At 40.7% G+C, this 23,196-nt stretch overlaps 2 protein-coding genes across 4 annotated transcripts in view; both read right to left on the bottom strand.

The window, feature by feature from the left end:
• Positions 1–9,943, bottom strand: part of net1 (neuroepithelial cell transforming 1) — a 37,894-nt gene extending 27,951 nt beyond the window's left edge. The window contains exon 1 of the mRNA XM_078281559.1: positions 9,742–9,943. Coding sequence (XP_078137685.1) covers positions 9,742–9,914 — 173 coding nt within the window. The 5' untranslated portion in view covers positions 9,915–9,943. The remainder of the gene's footprint in view (positions 1–9,741) is intronic.
• A 637-nt stretch (positions 9,944–10,580) lies between these two features.
• Positions 10,581–23,196, bottom strand: part of LOC144512248 (uncharacterized) — a 45,605-nt gene continuing 32,989 nt past the window's right edge. Inside the window, exons 3-5 of one of the 3 annotated variants that reach the window (XR_013500978.1) lie at positions 19,694–19,782; positions 13,092–17,803; positions 10,581–11,173 (exon numbers count right to left, since the gene is read on the bottom strand). Coding sequence is in view for 1 of the 3 variants with exons in the window: in XM_078242867.1 (XP_078098993.1) it covers positions 11,036–11,116; positions 17,749–17,803; positions 19,694–19,782 (225 nt within the window). In the remaining 2 variants the exon portion in view is untranslated. Of the gene's footprint in view, positions 11,174–12,059; positions 17,804–19,693; positions 19,783–23,196 lie in introns of those variants that run through there. The other 2 variants (XM_078242867.1, XR_013500977.1) reach the window with 2 other exon arrangements.

Genomic DNA, 23,196 nt, shown 5'->3' with positions numbered 1-23,196 from the left:
CTTTGCCTTTTTTGGGACTCCACAGTGGGATTGCCTGGACTGACCCCCCCAAGCAGTCATGCAAAATGTAAATCCTTCTCATGTCAAACAACTTATCTTCAACCTGTGCGATTATTAAAAGTATTACAACAAAGTAGGGCCGGATAAGGCCACGCTGAGGACAATTACACAACACATCATGCTGAGTGCATGGGTGGTTGCACAGCAAGATGAAAAACATCAAAGCAGTGCTTAAGATCGGTCTTTTATCAACAATAGTTTGGATCTTTATTGAAGCACTATTTCATACTGATGAAAAATGTTCAATGCGATCTGTGTCTCATGACTGCCGTACAAGGCTAAGTAACTGTGCAGCATTATGAAACCCAGTAATCCTTGGCACAGACTGTAGAAAGAGGAGAATGTATCCTGTTATAAAGCATTGATCTTTATGGTTTTTGTTGATAAAAAACAAACAAAAACGCCTTGAATTTTGAAAAATGGACAGCCCCTGGTAGGCAGAATGTTCATGCCACTGGAAGAGCTGCAAAGATTAATTGATTGATTGTCAACTATTCAATTAATCGGCAACTATTTTGATAATCGAGTAATCGGTTTGAGTCTTTATGATAAAAAAAATTCTCTGATTGCATCTCTCCTTAATTGTGAATATCTTTTGAGTTTCTTCACTCCTCTGTGAGTTGTGGACCAAACAAGACGTTTGAGGATGTCAACTTAGGACGGATTGACATTCCTGTACCTTTTTTTTGACATTTTATAGACCCAACAACTAATCCATTAAAATCGAGAAAATAATCAACAGATTATTCAACAATGAAAATAATCTGGAGTTGCAGCCCTAGCCACTAGTTTAAAGAAAAGCTACATTTCTAATAGCTGTAGACACAATTGAACTATGAAAACGCAAGCAAAAGATTAAATGTTAAGACAGTGTAGAGTGTGTTTAAGGGAACTATTACGCAACAACAGTGCATCACACTCAACACACATAAAAGCACGGAGAATCATAACCGCCTACGTTGCTCAGTTCATTTTTCCAATCTTACACGTGAATAAATAGCGTCGTAAATGGCGTCGGAATAGTTGATAATATTGATGATGTGCGTCTTAGGGCCTTAGATTGCGGGCCCAAAACGGCACGAGCATCCGGGGAATGCGGAGCTGCTCAGAAACACTTCTTGTCTGTGTGTGTGTGTGTCCGGCAAGTGCTGCTCGTAAATGCTGAGTCATTCCAGTCATACTGCTGCGCTAATACTGCAGTCATTTATCTAGTGACGTGGCCAACTGTCCATCTATAGTCAGCACTACAGGCAGCTGCAGCCTTTCTCTCCGCTCCAACACCTGACATAACGCTGGGTTGATGATTAGTTGGTGCATTTATTAGTGGATTGACAGAAAATGTACCGGCAACTGATTGTTTAAATAACATGTTATAATATCACAAATGTCAAACGTTCTTTGGTTCCAGCTTTTCAAATATGAGAAATGTGCTGCCATTCTCTGTTTTATATCATTACACTGGCTATCCTTTGGTCTTGGACTGTTGGTCAGATAAAATGAGACATTTGAAGAAATCCCATTGGGTTTACAAACACACTAAATCGAGAAAAATAATGGTTAGATTAACTGACAATGAAACAATTGCTTGTTCTAGTCTTAGTTAAGGCTACACACTCATTTAAAACTGTAATGCAGTATTTGTACATCAGACACATTGAACTTTATTGACAATGTCCACTAATTAATGTTCACAAGGGGTGGGTATATATATATATATATATATATATATATATATATATATATATATATATATATATATATATATCTATATATATATATATATATATATATATATATATATATATATCAGAAAAACCCAATGCTGCACAGCAGTTTGTGTGGCTAATACAGAACAGAACTGTGTAGCTGTCTGACATTAACTGTGAATATGGCTGAAGACAGAGAAAAACAAAGACAACCCACTACCCACTCTGTGGTTAAAAAGTGATCTTTGGGAAGCTTGGTGCAAAAACACAGTAAAAATGCTCATATATGACCATAACCAAAAGTGTTTTACGCCACTGCAGCCTATTAAACTAAACAATGTCACTCACATGTTTGACTGATGAGACACTAAAATGAAAAGGGGAGAACAGGGGAGAACAATGGAGCATACATGTCTTGTGGAGCTCAGTGGGTTAAACAGTGCACTAGGGCTGCTCAATTATTGGAAGAAAAAAAATAAATAAATTCATAAATCACGATTATTTTGGTCAATATTGAAATCAGGGGATTATTTAAAACAATTCCTTGTTGACATTTGGAAAGATGTTGCAATTATTGGACTTAAAAAAACAGTGAAACAAACTCATTATCTGAGTCAGGTTTCCTGTTGGGACCACCCATGTTGGAAATGTCTGCACTGGTGCTCCTGTAAGGTGTTTTGGATAATCGGCATGTGTTGTAGACAAAAAACAATACAAACTAAAATAGAGAGGGAAAATGAGAAGCTCCCTGGGTGTCCTGGAGGCAAGCCAGCACTCAGAGGTCACTGCAGGTGTTGTTTTAGACCTACTGTAGCTGACAAAGTGCTGAATTAACATGACACTCCTGTACAGGATTCTCAAGGAGTGCCATTTGGAAACTCAAAATGTCAATCTTTAAACATCTATGGACTGCTTCACACAAAACTAAGTGGTCACACGACAAACCTAAACTTTCTTCAGTTGAAAAAAAATATCTTTTAAATTGACGAACATCATATTTGTAACCCATGGCTCAACTCAAAACGGGACCAAAAAAGGAATTGGTCTCTCTCCATTCGCTACCATGCGTATGTTTTCCAAATTAAGGTCCCATGAGGTCCACCGGAAAGGGAGGGACTTTGCCTCTCTATCGGGACTGAAAAAGTCGGATCAGCACATCCCTAATCATTACAGTCATGCTTTTACACTTTCTGTTACTACATCAGGAGGTATCCACTGAGTTACATTAACATTTTAAGGAGTTTTCACCCAGTTGACGTCTCCATCAGGGGTGACGGACGCCTTATGACGTACCTCTAAGACATAAATGCTGTCACGGCCCTGTGGTTTTGACGCTCCTTAATAGTGATCCTTTGCACTTTCAATGACCTGTGGAACTGACGTTGACTCTGCTGTTGTACACCCCTAGTCTCCCTAGAAGCGTGAAATTACTAAAATATTGTATCAATTCATTGTGAAACATTGGCTGATATATCAGCCTAGCTCAAGTCTTTATAGTGCTTATGTGTTCAATATGTAGTACATTTAATTTGTCTAACGACATGCACAGTAAATGGTAAGAAGCAATGACCTGGGTTTCTGTTAAATTGCCAGCAGTGCTGGTATGACACAAAATGGAAAAAAAGATATTTAATTTCTATGAGTATTGCAATCACCATTAACTAAACATAAACCTAGTTCCAAATATCACGTCAGTCATTACTGTCCATTTAATGACTAGAGCATTATGACATTGTAAATAATAGGGGTGAAAAAAATAAATAAATCAAAAATCATATGTATTGTGATTTTTTTTTTTTGGGACGGTTTTTAAAATCAATTCTTTTCCCTACAATTATTTTTTTTAACCAATGATTCACATGAATTTGTTTGTTCAATACAGTTCTGCATCCTATCCGTTTCCAGCAAAACAGACCGGAAGCAGAAAATCCACATTATGTTCTTTACAAAGTAAATAAATGTCAGACTGACTGATGTGAATTCTTCTTAGAAAACCATTAGATTTTAGAAATGTCTCATGATATATTGTCTCTAGAAGTGTATCATTCAACTTTTGTTTTTGTTAAAGAAGGAAAAGAAAATCGCACTACTAAATACTATTGAATCGCAATCCTTCTAGAATCGCAATAAAAATCTAATCAGCACCCATGTATCGGGAATGAATCGAATCGGGACAAAAACGTATCATAAAAAGCATAAAAGAGACAAATGGTACCAGGGTCTGGGACGTCTGGATTTAGTATGCTGCCGGAACACTTTGGTCCCGTCATTTCTTTTGGCACTCATGCAAGTGCCTCCAGTAAAATCATCCATTGAGCGTATTTCAGTACAGGGGTGTGTTCTGGCTAACCGTAAGGCAGAGGCTTCTGTGGAATTTGCAGAGCTTCCAGAAGAGCAGACAGCCATTGTGGCTCATGACAGGTTGCTGAAAAATGACAAGCATTGACCCAGAAGCAAGGCTGGGCCACACGCACTCTCTGACGATTGTGCTATCATCAGGCTCTCTGCCAAGGCCAATTTTCTTACATTGGTGTAGAAAGACATGCTGGGAATTTTGAAGGAGATGAGAGCCTGAAGATATTAAACACAACTGCTCTTCCGCTCATTGACTTAATGTCTTACTGCCTAATCTAAAAAACTGTTCTAGAGAAAGTGGGGACAGAGCAAACAGGATATTAGTAATACGGGTGTGAGAAAAATAAGCTCATCAACAGGTCACCAGTCTGAAAAAGTAAAAAAATAAATATATATATATATATATATATATATATATATATATATATATATATATATATATATATATATATATATATATATATATATATATATATATATATATATATAAAATAAATAAAGGGCTACTAGTCCCTACAAACTAATACTTATTCATTTCTTACACTGCTTTTTTTTTATTCTTGTATTTGTATCTTGTACTATTTTAGCCTGTTTTTATTTTCTCTCTCTTTATAAACTGCTCATTCACGTTGTATGTAAAGTGGTTTGAATTGCCTTGTTGCTAAAATGTGCTATAGAAATAAAGTTGCCTTGCCCTACAACCTCAGCCTGTCAGTCAGTCATTAGGGCATAGTGAACACTGTGGTGCCTGCCTGTCACAGAGGAAGTCTAACGTTAACCCATACTCGCCGTTACAAACGCTGTCTGCGTGGAGTCACTCACTGTGACTTTAACAACCTGCAGAGTCGACGTTGTTTAGCTCCGTCCCCACCACAGCTCTGCGTGCGCGCGCGTGTGCGTGCGTCGGTCAACATGCAGAGGACAGATATGCTCACGCTTATGCACTCTTGCATGGGTACCGAAATTTGGCACCGTTTGATTTAACATGAATTGGTCCTCGGTAGTACCGACGTAATTCGGTCGGTACCCAAAACAGCACAGAGTTCGGTACCCAACCCTAGGAGCTGCGTTGGTGTGGGAATCTTGCCAAGACAATAAAATATGATCCAGAAAGTCCGTAGATTGAATGCTTATCAGATGCCAAAAAACAATGCACAGCAGTTTATAACACTTTCAATTCTAGAAAGTTTTTAATGCAATATCTACACTGCCCATTATCAGCAACCATTCATCCAATGTTCCAAAGGCCCATTCTGTTTACTAATCTGATATCATTTTAAAAGGCTAACTGAGAAAACATTGGAGAACCCTTTCGCAATTATGTAAGCACATAATGTAATCTGAAAACTGCTGCCCTGGTTAAAGAAACAATGCAACTGATCTCAGCTGGTATTCTGTCTGGAATGGATCTTTCTAAGTAACCCCAAACTTTTGACCGGTAGTGTAAGTGTACAAGTGACATCTCCGATTGGTGGCATCTATGATCATTAATGTACACAGTCTTGTACGTTTGCCATTTTTTACATTTTCAAAATGTTTTTTTTTGCCCCCAATTAAAAATGTTATTTTGGTCACGATTCATCTCGTAGCTGGTTGGCTTGGTTGCAGCCTTAAAACTCCTTATATAGGCATTTTTTTAAATGTCAATGGAGCAACTGAATGGGGGAAAAAAACAAAAAAAAATCACTTCCGGAAGCGGAGCTGTTCAAAAAGTGGGCGGTCACTGTAAAATCAATAAAGAAAAAAAGAAAAAAGAAAAAAGAAATCAACATTACACATCAAGTTATTTTTTCAGCCCATTTACACCTATGTGATGCACACTGTAGTCAAGCCTCTCAAAACACAACACAAACGGACACGTGAGGCCCGTCTTTGTGCGTAACGTAGAGTTTTTCCTGCTTGCCCTTATGACGTAACGTTAGAGAGCCAATCACAAACATTATTAGATCTTGGTTGAAGCATGCTGCATGCTTATTGGCTCACTGACGATGATGAGATTTACTCCTTACGGTATTGAAATTGGGTATTGAATGACGAGGCATTTTTCAATACAATGGCGGCAATTCGGTCGGTCAGTGCCTAAAAGTATCGGAATGTCTGTTGTAAAAAAAAAAAAAAAAGACCAATGACCACTAAGGGAAATAATCGATTTGATGTGGCTAATGTAGAAACAGATTCAAGATTTAACAGTCATTTCCTTTTATCCTCAGTAATTGCATTTCAAATGAAAAAAATCAAGACTTAATGGCCGATAAGATGTGCTTTGTGACAAGTTAAAATGCTTTTATTTTGTAGGCTAACTACTTTCAGGCAGCTTGGCTGATTTTGAATGATGTCACACAAGTTTGTGTTACAGTGGTAGGTGTGCAGGGCTGTCAGTCTGTTATCTGAGTTGCTATGAAACTAAAAGCACTTCATAATGCAGTGAACATATTCTCACACCTGCTGTAAATAATTTACTTTTGAGTGAGGTAAAAGACTAAAAATGTCCAACATTGGCCTTGTTGTTGTTGCTGAGATCATCCCATGAGCCCGCAGGTTCAACCCTTTAAAGCAACAACTTGACATCTGAAACATAAATTCTCCAAAAACAAATCAGAGCTCTTGCTGACGGCCAAGAATATTTGGTTGGTTGTTAAACCTTTTGTTTCCAACATACAGCACAGGTTCTTGTACTGAAGATATCTTTGCAAAATGATCTGGTCATAAAAACATATTTCTACATAAAATGATTCAGTGACTAAGTTTACGTGAACATAATGTTGCGGTTTTTGTGTACGGCAACCAACGCACAGAGCTGACCATAAGCCGTAAACGGGCAAGAGGCCGTCAACTGTGGTAAAAACCCAGATTGAGACGCATGTTCTGAATGCGCTGTATACATGTCCAAAGAATGCCTCTAAAACCCAAATTACACCGGAATACCCCACGTCTTAATCGGAAAATGCTGTATTTGGAAAAAAAGCCTTATTCGGAATGTCCAACCGGAATATGCTGTTTACGTGACCTGTATCAAATTCAGAATATTGTCATATTCGGAATAACAGTGGAATATTGGTGTTCATGTAAAAGGTACTCAATGATGTGTAGCCTATCCAATTTCATGTTTCCCATGTGATGAGCTATTCTGAAAGCGGATAGCCTCTGCGTGTGTAACGTTTGTCACAAATACGTGATTGATATCTCTACACTGTCCCCAGTCAGGAGACAAAGGTCTTTTCTACTCTCGTACCTGCTCCTATGTGTCGAGGGAAGTGTGGCTCATGAGTCAGTGGATTAGCATTCCCAGTTAGCCCTGCCCTTGTTTGTTAAGGCTGGCTAACCCTGAAACTGAAGCACTCTAGCGCTAAACCCACAGATGCCTTTCCATATCCTTTCTACTTATACTATAGAAGGCAAGGCACACACAACAACACTTGCACACAGCATTTTCATGATGGTAGGATCATTTAACCGGGTGCATGTGCATACTTACTGTTGCATGAAGTGTTATATGATGTGAACTTTATTGAAAAACATTTTTACGAGGCACAAACCCCCACCCAAAGAACAGTTATACAACTCTGTCTCCGCCCATTCCAAGTGCTGTTCTAACCATAATGCTTTACATGGACAATGAACCTACCATGCTCAGTTCACAAGCATTGAACCAACTTTGTCTATTTCTGTTGGTTGAATTCTTGCACATGCCTGGCAACAAGACCACTCACAGAAGACATCTGAAAATAGACAAAACAATTCCACTGCCAGTCTAGTATTAAATGCCAATCAAGCCTTATTTTTTTTCCATAAACCTTGTTATGGAGGTCAAATATTGGGTGACGTTTTTCCATGTTAGTCTGCAGAGCCAGTTGGGCACCGGGCAAGGGCTGGGCCACACTGGCACACACCATGGAAAGCCTTTGAAAAGAGTCCAATATAAACTCTTGAAGGGGTTTGTCCTACCAAAACATACTCATTTTGAGTCTGAGAACGTAGATAAATGCCAACGCAGTGATACAAATGAGATATGGATCACTATTTTTAAATACTGGTCACATATATGACCAATGAATTAAAGAGAAGACCTGATGAGACAATGATAAGTGCTCGAGTTGCCTGGATGACAGCACCTCTAAAGTTATACACGGAGATAGGATTGGAAAAACACTGCCTTGACCGTTTCTTTAAAAGTAGTTTGTGTTCTTCTTTTGTTATGACCGACTGTCAAAATAGATCAGAAAAAGGTTCTATGGCATTCATTCTCTGTATGTATTTGTTCATGTTATACAAAAGGGTTCAACCTGAGCCAGGCCATACAACAATGATAGCAATCCTATCACATCCATACAGCTGTTAAAAAAACTAAACTAAACAAACAGGTACATCGATACTCGGTATTGGCCGATACACAAGTTCAGGTATCGAAATCGGGAAGGAAAAAAACAAGAAAAAAAAACAAATAGTATTGGAACATCTCTACAAAGTTTGCCAGGAATAACAGGATTTAATTTCATTCGCAGGCTGTGGTAAACAGGTGAGTTTTGAGAAGTTTTTTGAACATGTCCAAGGATGTGGCATTACGGGTTTCTGCAGGGAGAGAGTTCCAGAGGGCGGGGGCTGCCACACTGAAGGCTCTGTCCCCAGAAGACCGCAGATGCTAGGTGACGATGTTCAGCCCAAAGTTCACCCCCCAACACGTATTTATTATGTAGTTAGTGTATCTGAACCTGTTTTGCACATAGCCTACATTTGTGTTAAGACTTGAAAAGGCACTCTTACCAGTGTGTATACAGAAAAAAAACAGTGTAAAATGACTGGGTCTCTGTTATTGTGACCTTTTTTTGCTTTTTGGCTGTGGAGCACTTTGGCTCAACTCTGTTTTATTTTTAAATATGCTTGATAAATAAAGTTGGATGGGTTGGATCTAAATAAAAAAAAATAGGCCTAATCACAATCACAAGGCCAAACCTGCTGTCACAATACAAAAGTAACATCAACAATACGGATAATCCTGCAGAGGTTGCCCCCAAAACTGGAACAAGGACTAATGTAGAAACACCTCGTCTGCATTTCTGAGGCAAATAACTTTAGTATTTATGTGCACCATTAACTAGTACTTAATATTTGAAATAGAGATTTTCTATGGCTAACAGAAACATAGAAACGAAAGCAGATGAAAACAGGAAATTAAATACAATGGATAGGAACCATGATAGAAGAGGGTACAACAAATGGCAGGCCCCACTTTGGAAAGGCCAAAAGTGGCACTTTGCTGACATCTTGTGGCGTATTAACGTAACCGAAAACATCTGCACACAGTTTAAAACTATGTAAAAAAGAAAGAAAACGCATTGTATGTATTTTGAAGGATATTGGTAGCTTGTTTGAAATGACTACTCACGCTCGTTTGGTCATTTCTGAGTTTTAAATCCTTCGTTTAAAGACAATACGCCGCTAAGTAGCGTTAACGTTAGTGCTTATTGCACTAGGTGCCAGGCTAAAGCATGCTAGCCGCCGTTAGCTCAACTATGAGTGTTGTCTTGGACTAATAGCCAAGACTTGTTTGCCACTGGGGTTTTTAGTTGTTACTGCAGCTTTAGCGAGTTTTGTTCAGTCTGAACAGAACATGCGGACTCACCGTCTCAGACTCCTGCTGTTGTTGTTGTTGTTGTTGTTGTTCTCGGGGGTAGACTCTCCTTCATCAACTGAAAACTTCCTCTTCAAGTTCCTGGAGCTCGGTTGTCTTTTTGGTTTCTCTGAAGTCGAAACGGGAGCTGGGACTTCACCGGTTTCACCCATTTGAAATGTCATATACCAGGGGTATTTTATCTATGTGCTACTGAATGGGCTAAACAGAATAATAGCAATACATCTAGTCTACTTATCTACTACAGAGGCTCGTGACTGTTTTTGAATATGGCGGAAATCCAAAAATCGACCAATGAGAGTAGATCAGAGGAACTCGTTGCTAGGATATTACGCTTAAGTGGGCGGGGCCAGAGTAGTTCAACTGGGACGGTCGTGACTGATTGATAACACAACGGACTAATATAATCAAAAGTTGATGATGTAGGCCTAATTTATTTAAGGATTCACAGTATTGATACGTTTTTTAATTAACTCCATGAAACATTAATTTAATCAGCGAGACAGTTTCTTAATGAACTCATTTCTTTTGTTTATATTCACAGAGAAGCAAAGAAAAAACACGTTGATTGTTAATCAGACCATGAGGCACAGTTAAGTAGCACAGTTGATTAAGATTTTTTTATTCTTATGGAATTCTCTTGTTTGCACAATCATTTAAATTATATGTACATATGATGCACATTGGCTATGTACAGATATACATTATCAAAAAGTATCTAGTCCTAGACATATAAGCTATATATATATATATGTATATGTGTGTGTGTGTGTGTGTGTGTGTGTGTGTGTGAAGAAACAACACAAGAACATGGGATTATTAATGAAACAGGTGGTTTTATATACAGTATACATATACATATATGTAGTTGGATTTGGCAGTATATACGGTGTGCTTATATTCACATCAGTGATAATATTTACAAAAAAACATGATATATAAACTATAGTACATAGTAGGCCTATGTACCACAAACATGATTTACAGGTACAGTGAAGTTCAGTGGATACTTGGTTTTACAAGGTTATTGACACTATGCGACTGATGTTATATGATCATCAGTAGGATTGGGCAGCGAGAACCGATCCCTACTTGGAATCATTTCAAATATTACGATTCCAGTGGAATCGTTTCTTTATTGGAATCGTTCGGAATTGAAAGGAAGAATCGGAATCAGAATCTGTTAAAATCCAAATAATGCCCAACTCTAGTCATCAGAGTGACGGCCTGTGGAGAGAAACTGTTCTCGTCTCTGGTAGTTTAGGCAAACGGTGTTCTGTAGAGCCTACCAGAGGGGAGAGGCTGAAACAGGTTGTGTCCAGGGTGTAATGGAACGGTAGTGATGCTTCCTGCCCGTTTCCTGACTCTGGAGGAGTATAGAAGTCCTGGATCAAGGGCAAGTTGTAATCTCTTCCTTCCTGTCCTGTTACAGGCATATTTTGTGATAGATGCATATAACAAACTGTGGTGGAAGAAGTTTTCATATCCTTTACCACGCTCTAAAAATACTCTGTTACAAGTACAAGTCCTGCATTGAAAATGTTACTTAAGTAAAAGTATGTAAGTATCATCAGGAAAATGAACTTACTTAACAGTAAAAGTACTCCCATTTTAGAAACTGGAAACGATCCAAACAGTTCTGTCAATCTACTAAGTGTTTAATGGTCTAATTGTTTCAGCTGGACTTGTAGGCCGTTATATTGTTGGGTAGTTTAATTTATAATAAAACATAGAATTTTTAAACCACGTGTTTTGTGTGCAGAAATCTTAATTTGTAAAGTAACTAAAGCTGTCAGATGAATGTAGTGGAGTAAAAAGTCCAATATTTCTCTCTGAAATGTAATACAGTTAGTTATTTTTGGGCACTGTGTTTGAAAGAAAGCCATATTTCTAACATAATCAACTTTAAAAATGGGTCAAATTTAACTTGAGGTAAACACAAGGGTTAAGCTCACTGACTCTGGATTTGGCTTTTCCGCTTTAGTGGAGCTCCACTGCATCTAACAGCCTTCAGTATATAATCTCCTGCACTCCTACACTGTTTATGAGGGTATCATTGTAGCCATAGTCACAGCAAACAGTATTTATAATTTAAGGTTATTGCTATAGGGATTCATAGATCAACAGCAGAGAAGACATAGATAATTGATAACCGCTCCCTGGCCTGACCTCTCTTCACTGGGAGTTCATGAAAAGTCTTTGTGATCACGATCGAACCATAAATAAAACCCCTTGCTCCTCCCTGTCTGTGAGACTGTGACTCCATCATCTTATTTCATGTAAGGGAATAAATTCACATGCAAACAATGTCCTGTGAAATCTGCTTTATTGTTCATTTAAAAAAAATAAAAAATAAGTTTGATTCACTTCCAACAGCTCAAAAGACTTAAAGCATTAGTGCGTAACTTTTTGATATTAATGAACGTCCGTTACATTCAAGCCATTGCCAAATGAGTTGCTACAAAGCTAATTAAGACTTATGTATGTATATATATATATATATATATATCAATCAATAAAATACATATACAGATAAGATTATAGATTGCATTACATTCAGTGGTGGAAGAAGTATTCAGATCCTTTTTTTTAAAGATAATTTTTTGGGCATTTTAGGACTTTATTTGTGACAGGACAGCTTAGACATAAAAAGGGGAGAGAGAGCAGGAATGACCTGCAGCAAAAGGCCGCAGCTCGGAATCGAACCCTCGGCCGCTGTGTCGAGGACTGAGCTTCGTATCTGAGCCTCTGTATATGGGCGCGCGCTCTACCAGGTGAGCTACCCAGGCACCCATTATTCAGGTACTTTACTTAGGTAAAAGTACTAATACCACACTGTGAAAGTCCAGGATTGAAAATGTTACATGAGGAATTCTAAGTAATGACAAAACTATCGGCGCGTCCACATGCCACAAGGCTTCCGTGATCACGCACCACCCCCCTCCTCCTCCACGCAGTTGCTAGTAGCCAAGGAGGACACCGAGGACTAAAAAACAGAAGAACTTTAGAAGAGGTAATTATCTTCGCTCGATTTTCTGCCACAATCTTCTGAACATAGTCCTACTGAGAAATCCAGAGAGAGTTGTGTGGAGCTGATAGTCTGAATTAGCTTTACAGCAACTCATTTGGCAATGGCTGGAATGTAACGGACGTTCATTAACATCAACAAGTTACGCGCTAAAGCTTTAACAAGTCAACAAAATACAATAAGAATTTTGAACCTGGCATTACCCAATGCTCAGTTTTCTGTTATGGAATTGTATGCAAATGAGTGCCTTCATTTGCGTATTCAAACATACCATTTCAGAGAACTATAAAAAAAAAAAGAAAAATCATTTCACCTTATTCACCTGCAGTGTTTCGCCTTAAAGAGGTGTATCCTGTGACTTCTGTCAGCCTCTAGTGGTGGTCAGTGGGAACTGCAGCAACATCGACCTGTTGCTGGCAACGAAAATGACAAATACTACAAATACTCTCGTTCACAGAAGATACAAGAAAGATAGATATGTTAGAGCTGAGATCAAGTAAACCGTGAATAGTAGAAGTTGAAAACAACATTCATGAGTCAGGGCTGCTGGATTTTGGATTTTTTAGGTCAATGCTGAAATCCCGACGATTTAACATTTAACATCACTCGTTGACTTTTTGGAAAGACAAAGGGTGACCTCTTGATGCACAGAAGGTTAAGCTTAAATCATAAAAATAGTTTAGGCCTTTTATACATAAAAGCGAATTGTTTAAAGGTTACGAGAACAAGAAGAGGAAGTTGCACCAGACAGAGGACCCAACCCTGTGAGTGTGTGTGTGTGTGTGTGTGTGTGTGTGTGTGTGTGTGTGTGTATGTGGCAACAGAAGAATCTGCCCAGAGACAGGAGGATGACACCCCATCAAGGAAAAGGATAAAGGTTGAGGGATATTGCAGAACGGGGCTCACAACTTGACAGAGACTTTGTTATCCTGAGCTCCGTACTTTCATGTCTGAAGTTAGGGATACTTAGTGTCATTTGTGAACCCACGTGTTTTGTAACTTAACTGCTGGACTCAGTAAATGAATTCTTCGTCTCAGACTCGATCCTTGAGTTTTGGTATCCATAAGTCCTATCAACGAATACGCGGGAATTAGAGTAATTGGAGTCAGATATCTCGGCCTTCGGGCCTGTGTCTTTTTCACCGAAATTCCCTTTCTTCAGATCAGAGCTTCAGTGCTTGGCACCCTTTTAACGTAATTTTTTTAAAAACGTTATTCCACTGTGCTAAGTGTGCATTTTAACATAATTCTTGACCATCATGGTAGGGGACACACTGAATTATGTAACTAGAAAGACAACATTTCTGAGAAAACTTCCTTTAATGCTGAGCCACAGGGCCATTACTACAAAGGTGAGGTGCTGATTACAAATGAAATCAGACATTTATCCATGGAAAAGCAGACATTTCCAGTAAGCAGTATCAACAACTTTTGAAAAGTAGATTACATTTCACTAAATGCTGACTAGCACTATTTTCTGGACGTGTTTCAGAATTTTTTTTCTGAATGATCTCGGCATCTAGATTCTGGGTTTAGTTTCACGATGCTGGGATATTCCCAGATCGGAACTCCTCAGCTCACAACAGATTAACACAGACTTTTTTAGCAATAATTTTTTAGGGGTGCCGGGATCAAGTTAAGGGGTGCTTCAGCACCCCTAAAAAATGGCTACAATCACCCCTGCTCCTGACGGATTAATTCCAGCTTGAGGCAAGAAAACAAAGAGGCAGTAGTTACTTTCTTCTGCTTGTGCTGCTTTTTTGGCTGACAACTCAGATGTATTGATCCACAGTTCTATAACCGATTTCAAATGGTGCTAGAAGGCTGCAGCGGGGCTCTAAGCACCAGAGGAAATCAGTTATCTTTTAGAGGAGAAAGAAGAGAGGTCAGTCGTGCGTTTCAGTCCTCCTGAGGGCTCACTCACTGCCGGAGCTGTCCTCCTGTCCCCAAGAACACTGATTTCAAATGGTGCTAGACAATGGGAACACACATCTAAACCACCACGTGAAACCAGCTTCTGGGGGAAGACGTTTTGTGGTGCCACAGCTGCAGCGGTGAGAGTCGCTACATCCACACTTTAACACTGAGGGCCCTATTTTAACAATCTCAGTGCACGGCGTTAAGCGCCTGGCGCAGGTGCGTTCATGGCGAATCCACTTTTGCTAGTTTAACGGCGAAAAAAAAGGGTCCGTGTGTGCCAGGCGCATGGTTCAAAAGGGTTGTACTTAGTGTCTTAAAGGTGCAGTAGGTAAGACTTATAAAACTAACTTTCTGTCATATCTGCTGAAACTGACCCTATGTTCCAGTAGAACTACATGAAGCAGGTAATACCAAAAAAAATAAATCTGGCCTCACCTACAGCCTGTAGTGTGATTTGCAAAAATCCACCGCTCCCTGTTCAGATGCACCAATCAGGGCCAGGGGGGGGGTGTCTAACTGCGTGTCAATCACTGCTCATGCACACACATTCATTCTCCCTTGTGGGGGGAGGAGCTTAGGAGACCGTTTTGGGCTTTAGTAGAAAGGGGGGGAGGGACTGAGAAGTTGTCAATGTTCAAATTTTTTGGCTAAGTCCTGGATCTTCACAATCCTACCTAGGGAATCTTTAATTAATTGTATGTGTGTTTTGGGCGTAACATGCAATCAACCAGTCAGAGAGTCATCTCCCATTCCCTTTAAAAGACAGACACGTTTGGACCTTGGTGCATTGCTATTATGATGGAGGATTTGCCCCGTAATATTTTTATATTATTATTATATTATCTTCTGCATGTTTGTGTGCTGTTGCGCGTCCCTGTGTGTGTGTAACAAGCATAGTGTGCGCGCGCTTTGTGCGAGCCTAGGCTCATTTTACTAATGCTCTGTTAAAATAACAATGAAATGCTGCGTTATTGACTTTAGACCAGGTTTTTGTTGGTCAATGGTGCAATCACTTTCCGCTGCCTCAAGATAGCGATACGCCAAAAATGGACTTGAACACACCTCCCTGTAAGACCAGCACGCCCACGGGCGCAAAGATGGGTGCAGGTGCATTTGCTATTTAAACGACGCGGGCGCTGGACGGGAAATTGGCAACTGCGTCGGTCTTAAACTAGCAAAGACACTTGCGTCGGGCTTTGTGCTGCGCCGGGTGCAAAATAGGGCCAGTGTTAGCTAAGACTCATGTACATCAAAATACTGCACTAACCGGCACAAACATATAGGTTTACTTACATCTTTTAAAATACTATTTAAGTAGGTTGTACATTTCCATTCGTCACTTCTATATACGTATTATACATTCTTTCCTGTGTATATTTTTTTAACAATTGTTCTTGCATTCCATCCCATTTATTATTCTTGTATATTATGTGTGTGCTATGTGTCTTATATTTGCTGCTGTAGCACTGAAATTTCCCAATTCGGGATCAATAAAGTCTGTCTAATGTAATGTAAGCAGTGGTGGAATGTAACTAAGTACATTTACTCAAGTAATGTACTTAAGTACAAATGTTGAGGTACTTGTACTTTCTTGAGTCTTTTCTTTTCATGTCACTTTCTACTCCGCTACATTTCAGAGAGAAATATTGTACTGTAACTCCACTACATTCATCTGACAGCTTTAGTTACTAATTACTTTACACATTAAACTACGATGTTTTATTATAAATTAAACTACCCAACAATATAACGGCCTACAAGTCCAGCTGAGATGATTAGACCATTAAACACTGAGTTGATTGACAGAACTGTTTGGATCGTTTCCAGTTTCTAAAGTGTGAGGATTTTTCTGTACTGAGTACTTTTACTTTTGATACTTTAAAGAAATTCTAAGCAATGACAACAAAACTGTCGGCGCGTCCACATGATACAAGCCTTTGCACACTGCCCCCCCCCCCCCCCACGCAGTTGTTAGTAGCCAAGGAGGACACGGAGGATTAAAAAAACATGATGGACTCTTCAGAAGAGGTCATTATCTTCACTCGAGTTTCTGCGCGGGAAAGTCACCGGACGCCACAATTGTCTGATAGTCTTAATTAGCTTTGTAGCAACTCATTTGGCAATGGCTTAAATGTAACGGACGTTTATTAATATCAAAAAAGTTACGCACTAATGCTTTAAGTACATTTTCCTGATGATACTTACATACATTTACTTAAGTAACATTTTCAATCCTGGACTTACGGTGTGGTATTAGTACTTTTACCTAAGTAAAGTACCTGAATAATGGGTGCCTGGGTAGCTCACCTGGTAGAGTGCACGCCCATATACAGAGACTCAGATACAAAGCTCAGTCCTCGACACAGCGGCCGCGGGTTCGATTCTTTTTAAAAAACCTAACATTTTCTTGAGGGAGGACCTCTAAACCCCCCCGCAATAAACATGCACCTAAGTCTTCCACAAACCATTTATCTTTTTTCTTTTTCAACACACACTCTCCTCCCTATAACTTGTTTTGGTGGAACGTGTGCACACGTTCCACCAAAACAAGTTCCTTCCCGAGGCTGTTTTGCAGCGGCACCGTGGCTCCGTCCGGCGCTTAGCGCCGCCCATGACGACTGTGATTGGTTTAAAGAAATGCCAATAAATCAGAGCACGTTTTTCTCCCAATCCCGCAGTGCTGTGTGGACTAGCCAGACCTTCCTCCGCAGAGCTGTGGAGGAGGGTCTGGCAATACCAAACTTAACTCTGTCAGAGGAGGAGAAACGTGACAGCGCTTCTCATTGAGAGGAAGTCTGCCTCACGCGTGAATGTGGTTGCCATGGCAGCACAGCGACAGCTGGGACGGGAACATTTGCCTCCAGCGGCGGAGAGGAATTCAAACAGAACGCACATCACAAGAAACCGGGCTGACAGCACATGACAGCTACGCCTGCATTAGGAGGAATTCATAGCGAGTGTACACATATACACATACTGAAGCACGGTGTCATTTCAGACATCACAAACATCATATATCATGTTGTGAGTGCATAATGATGTGTACTGACTTTGTTCTGAACCATGTTTGGGTACTCACAGCCTCCTCCTCGCTGCCATTTGATTCTGCAGGGAAGAAGACAGAAGAATTACATGACAAGCCTTGTGAACGTACGTATATGTATACACTCATTAGTATTATATATTATATATGTGTACTGCAAACATGAACACCCCTTCAACTCCAACATCATTCGTCCCTCATTCAACGTCCTCTGAGCTAAAGCTATGTGAAGTTTGTTGTGAATGCGCTTCTGTCGAGCCAGACTGGGTGACACTGAATGCAACCGACTGTACCTGTCCTGCAGGTTATGGACACATGACGCACACTTGCGTGCCTGTGACAGTGACAGTGACACACTAAAGAAATCTTAGACGAGTAAGACCAAAATGATTGATTATCAAATAAGAGGAACAGCTCCGATATATATATACTGTACCATTAATGGTTGATGGGGAAATTGCACAATGACTGTCCTGCTTAAGAAAGTCAGCATCAGTGAGAATAGGAAATTTCAATGACAAAATAAGTCAAATTTTTCCAGTAGAATTAAGAAAAAGTTGAGTCTAGTCACACTGAGGGCAAATTGTGCCACCCAGCTGGCAAGTTCTCCTCCCTCGCTTGAAGACAAAATGGGATTTAAACCTCCATGCTAGATTAAATGGCTTGTTACACAGCTGTTTCTTCTGTAACATACGAGCAGAGGAGCACATCCAGCCTGAGGAATGTACAAATAGTGACAGTGTGTGTGTGTGTGTGTGTGTGTGTGTGTGTGTGTGTGTATGTGCGTGCATGTGTGCAAGCATGTGTGTGTGTGTATGTATGTTTATGCATGTGTGCGTGCATGCGTGTGTGCATGTATGTATGTATGTGTGCGCGTGGGTGTGTGTGTGTATGTGTGTGTGTGTGTGTATGTATGCATGTGTGTGTGCGTGTGTGTGCGTGTGTGTATGGTGTCTCGTGTCACAGCACAAAGACCTCTGTACACATCGTTTGTGGGAACCGGCGCCCAGCACTTATGTAACCGGCCGGGTCGTCATGACAACAAGGCTACAGTAAATTCGGCATTGCCCCCGTGGCCCACAGGTGTTTGAAGATGGCTGTAAGATGACCCATGACGGCCCATGTGTTAGAGGGTGAGACAATTGGCACGTCCAGGATGGAAAATCTCTATTTGGGGTTTGATGACTGGAATTCACTGGGGGGGAGGGATATATGACATATATATGATATATACTGGGTATATTTGAATTTACAGTAATATACTGGCTGCAGTGTAATTCCCGCCTTTCCCTTTTTTTCCCCAAGATGCATCGGTATTAACAGTAAATCCCTGTAATCTGTAACATTCACAGATATAATATTATTACTTTCTCCCAGAATGCATTGCCATTTACAGTATGATCCTGTATATAACATTAAAACAGTAAGATACTGTGAGATTTTAGCTGTAAATGGAATCAAAGGTTTACAGTGTAAAACATTATAATGGCAACAACAACAAAATCGCAAAAACATTTTGAGCCCCCCCCTTGCCTCACAATGGTTTGGTCCGCTGCCTGCTTTCCCCCATTTTGTCCCCTTCAGCGGCCGTTTCTGTCTCCCCCATGAGGAATTCTAAGTAATGACAACAACACTGTCGGCGCGTCCACATGATACAAGCCTTCTGTGATCGCGCACCACCACCCCCCACCCCCACACCTCTGATTGAATGGCCCTATAGTTGCCGCAAATGTCCGTTTGCCAAAGTGCCCCTGTTCCTCACACACACACACACACACACACAAAGACTTCCTTGTGGAGGTGAGGCGAGCGCTTGTTGTCAGCTCTCACTCCGGCTTCCTGTTCTATTCTCTCCCAGGAAGTGACACACAGAGACAGAGTCTCTCACAGATGCGCACACTCGCACACACACACACACACACACACACACACACACACACACACACACACACCGCTGGCATGAATGGCAGGCCCCGGCTCCCACGGACAGTGATGTCATCCTCCCCGCCGCTCCATCCGTCTGTCCTCGCTGCCTCTGTGCCTGGAAGGAGAGAGGTAGAAAAATGACGTTACGTAAATGCTGACGATTGCGAGTTTATATAACCTTTATTTTTTTCGTCGCCTTGGTTTGCTGACTCATGGTGCGATACGCCACCGCGCTGGTAATTGGGGCTCCTCTCATAACAGGTCGATTTTTTTTTTTAGGTCAAAGATTTGTCTTAAATGAATCACAGTGTTATCTCTGAGGATAAGTGAAAGGATAAATAGATGGAGGGATGGGGAGGGGAGCGTAGAAGGGGGAGCTGCAGCACTAATCAAATAGATCCACAGGATGTTCACGCCATTTAGAAACAACCATTAGTCACACACTGGCAGAACCACTGTATGTAATACCAACTTACAATTGCTATATTTCAGAGGTCGCACACCTCTGGAGCAACTAGGGGTTAAGTGTCTTGCTCAGGGACACATTGGTTGATGTATCACAGTGGGATACATCCTGTCATATAAAGGCCTAAAAATACCCAAAAAATAATCTTAAAAAAAAAGTATGTGGATGGTTCCATACAACGTTCTTTACAAATAAAATAAATGATTGGTTCACTACTTTCATTGAATTTGGGGGTTTTATTTAATTTTATAGCATTTGAAAAAATAATTGAGAAAAGAACGTTGAAAAAAGTGACAAAGTGTCAAAAAAATAACAAAAATGTCAAAAAAAGGGAGAAAAAAACAACAAAAACATTGTAAAAGGGCCAATACGTGTCAAAAAGTGACAAAAACATCAGGCAAAAGCAAAGTGTTAATACGACAAAAACGTTGACATTTTTACCCAGAAAAAGAAAAAGTTGCATGGTCGATGTGAAGACAACATGAGGGTTTAAAAAAAACATGAATCACCCGATTACTCGCCAGTGGAGCGCTCCTCCAGCAGACATATCCGGCACCTCAGGGCCACAGACCTGATACTGATCCTCCCTTCCCGTCAAGAACCCCCCCTCAGTGAGCCAGCTGATTGCTCATATGTGGCTGTTCCAGGAAAAAGTAGAGCGACTTGACACTGACACGTGCGAGTCAAGATGCTTAGTAGACTCACCGGTGTGGCTTTCTACAGACGCTGAATCACAGAGCAGTCACCGCTGAACTGTCGTTATCGACTAAACCAATGATACCTTCCTCTAGCAATTCCCTTAAGAACACGTACTTATTACTGCTGTCTAGGATGATTTGTTTTCATTTTCTGGGATTGGAAAAGGGAAAGCTGGAACAAACCCAACCATTCATTATTCGGAAAGCACACAGCATACAGGTGTCTGCAACGTGGGGGAGAATGTGTGCCTGCTCAAGTTATCGTGTGTGTGTGTGTGTGTGTGTGTGTAAAATGTGCAAACTCAAATTGTTATACAAATGCCTGTTCTGCTCATTGAATCAATGAGCTCTTTCACTAAGGGGCCAATCAGCAACAATAGCTACACTATACTAGTCTGTCTATCACCAGACCAAGCTCAATCTTTTAAGATTGAACATTAGTCTGGGGAGTCTGCTCCGTATTTTCTACTGCACAAGAGGCGTGATCAACGGGCATAGTTCAAATGACTCTGTACGCAATTGGATAGTCCTTCAACCAATCAGACCAACGATCCGGGTGACGTAGCAGCGACAGCAGCATCAACGGGTTGCTACGCTTCGGTGGCCGTCATGTTGAATGTAAACAAGAAGCCCCCGGTGCCCCTACACTTACAACATGTCTGAGTTGATTTGAACGCACCATAAGTAGCAAGTGTGCACATTACTCAGGTCGCATCAGCTGATTGATGGACTCATATAGATATAGGCATTAATAAAATAAAGTATGATAAAAAAATATATACAAAAAATATGGAAAACTCATTCAAATATGCAATTATTAAGATCAGTGTAAATGATGGAATAATGGCATTAGAATGTGCCAAAGGCCACCAAATATGGGCTATTACAGCCAAAACACACACACACACACACACACACACACACACACACACACACACACACACACACACAACACACAACCACACACGCATATTTTGCAGCATCCCATCCCCCAACGTCCCTGCGAGTAATACAGTCAAATGTAAAAAAAAAAAAAATAAATGTCTCATGTTTTTGCATATTAATGACCTTAGTACCACATATTTGGTTCATTGGCATGCTCTTCATCCGTGTGGCCAGTTCAAATGTTAACAGGTCTCCCATTGGGAAAGATGTGGCAGTAAAACAGTATGGGACGGTTTTACGGAAATGTGTTTTCATCAATCATAAATGAAATGTAGGCGACTTGGAAACCGCAATTAGGAGGGACAAATGGAAGATGATCTTTCAATAAAACTCATCACCCTGAACAGTCAGTCCCCCTCACTGCTGAAAAGACGGCTACGCCCCTGACTACTGGTGATATAAGATGGAGCAGGTCAGAGATGTACACAGGTGCCTGACCACACAAGGCTCTATATGTCGGAACAAAAACCTTAAAAATGAATCCTGAACTCAAAATTGGATGCATCATCCCTGCCATTTAAAGCATCATGTTCGGGTTGAATGTTTTAATTACATGTTTTCACGATCTAAATCTGATCTTAATCCAGTTCGTATTAGCATCAAAACCTTCGAACCAAAATGCATCACATCTCCGAGACTAAATCAAATCATGACAAACAATCCGATCCCTTCCAGCGAAGGTAATGGCTCCTCTCTGGGTGCAATTTATCTTCGGCACAGTTTGGTTATCCCACATTGTGTTTGGTTATGGGGCCCTTTATCACTGTTAACCAACGTCTGGATTTCGAGATGAATGTCAGGCTCTGAGACAGGCCACCGCAGTCTCTCTCATCCGTGACATTACCATGAAGCGGCTTCGTGCTGTAGTAGTGTGTATAACCTCGGGTACGTGTGTGTGTAGACGTGCGTCAGTGGTGCGGTTCAGACGGAGGTCGTGCAGAGTAAAAGCCCCGGAGGGAGGCGCGCATGAACCCCGGCTCGCAGAGTTATGCTAATGCGAGCGTTGCTGATGGCGGGGCAGCCGAGAGCATCAATCTCAACTGAGAAGCATATAACGATACTTTAAGTCTGTGAGGGCAGCTACGCCTCTCACACACACTCACGCACACGCACACACACACACACACACACACACACACACACACACAGCTGATAAAGATACTGCGCAGGCAGAGACACACTGGAGCTGTATTTTTACAGTTTACCGTGGCCTTTGTCGGCTCTGCATTACACGCCACATTTCATGCCATGGTTTCAAACCTACTCGAGCTTATAATTAACTGCTGTCGGGGAAAACAAAGACAGCTCGGATGACATGAATGTGGCAATTCAGTGTGTAAGACAGCATGTTTGATAAGCATTATTTCCTGGAGGGGGCTTCCATTTCCTTCTGTGGAAGTCAGCTGCGAGAGTAGGCTAA

This window comes from Sander vitreus, chromosome 23 (assembly GCF_031162955.1).
Source record: "Sander vitreus isolate 19-12246 chromosome 23, sanVit1, whole genome shotgun sequence".
Classification (NCBI taxonomy): Eukaryota; Metazoa; Chordata; class Actinopteri; order Perciformes; family Percidae; genus Sander; species Sander vitreus.
This window is presented reverse-complemented; position numbering and strand designations above follow the sequence as displayed.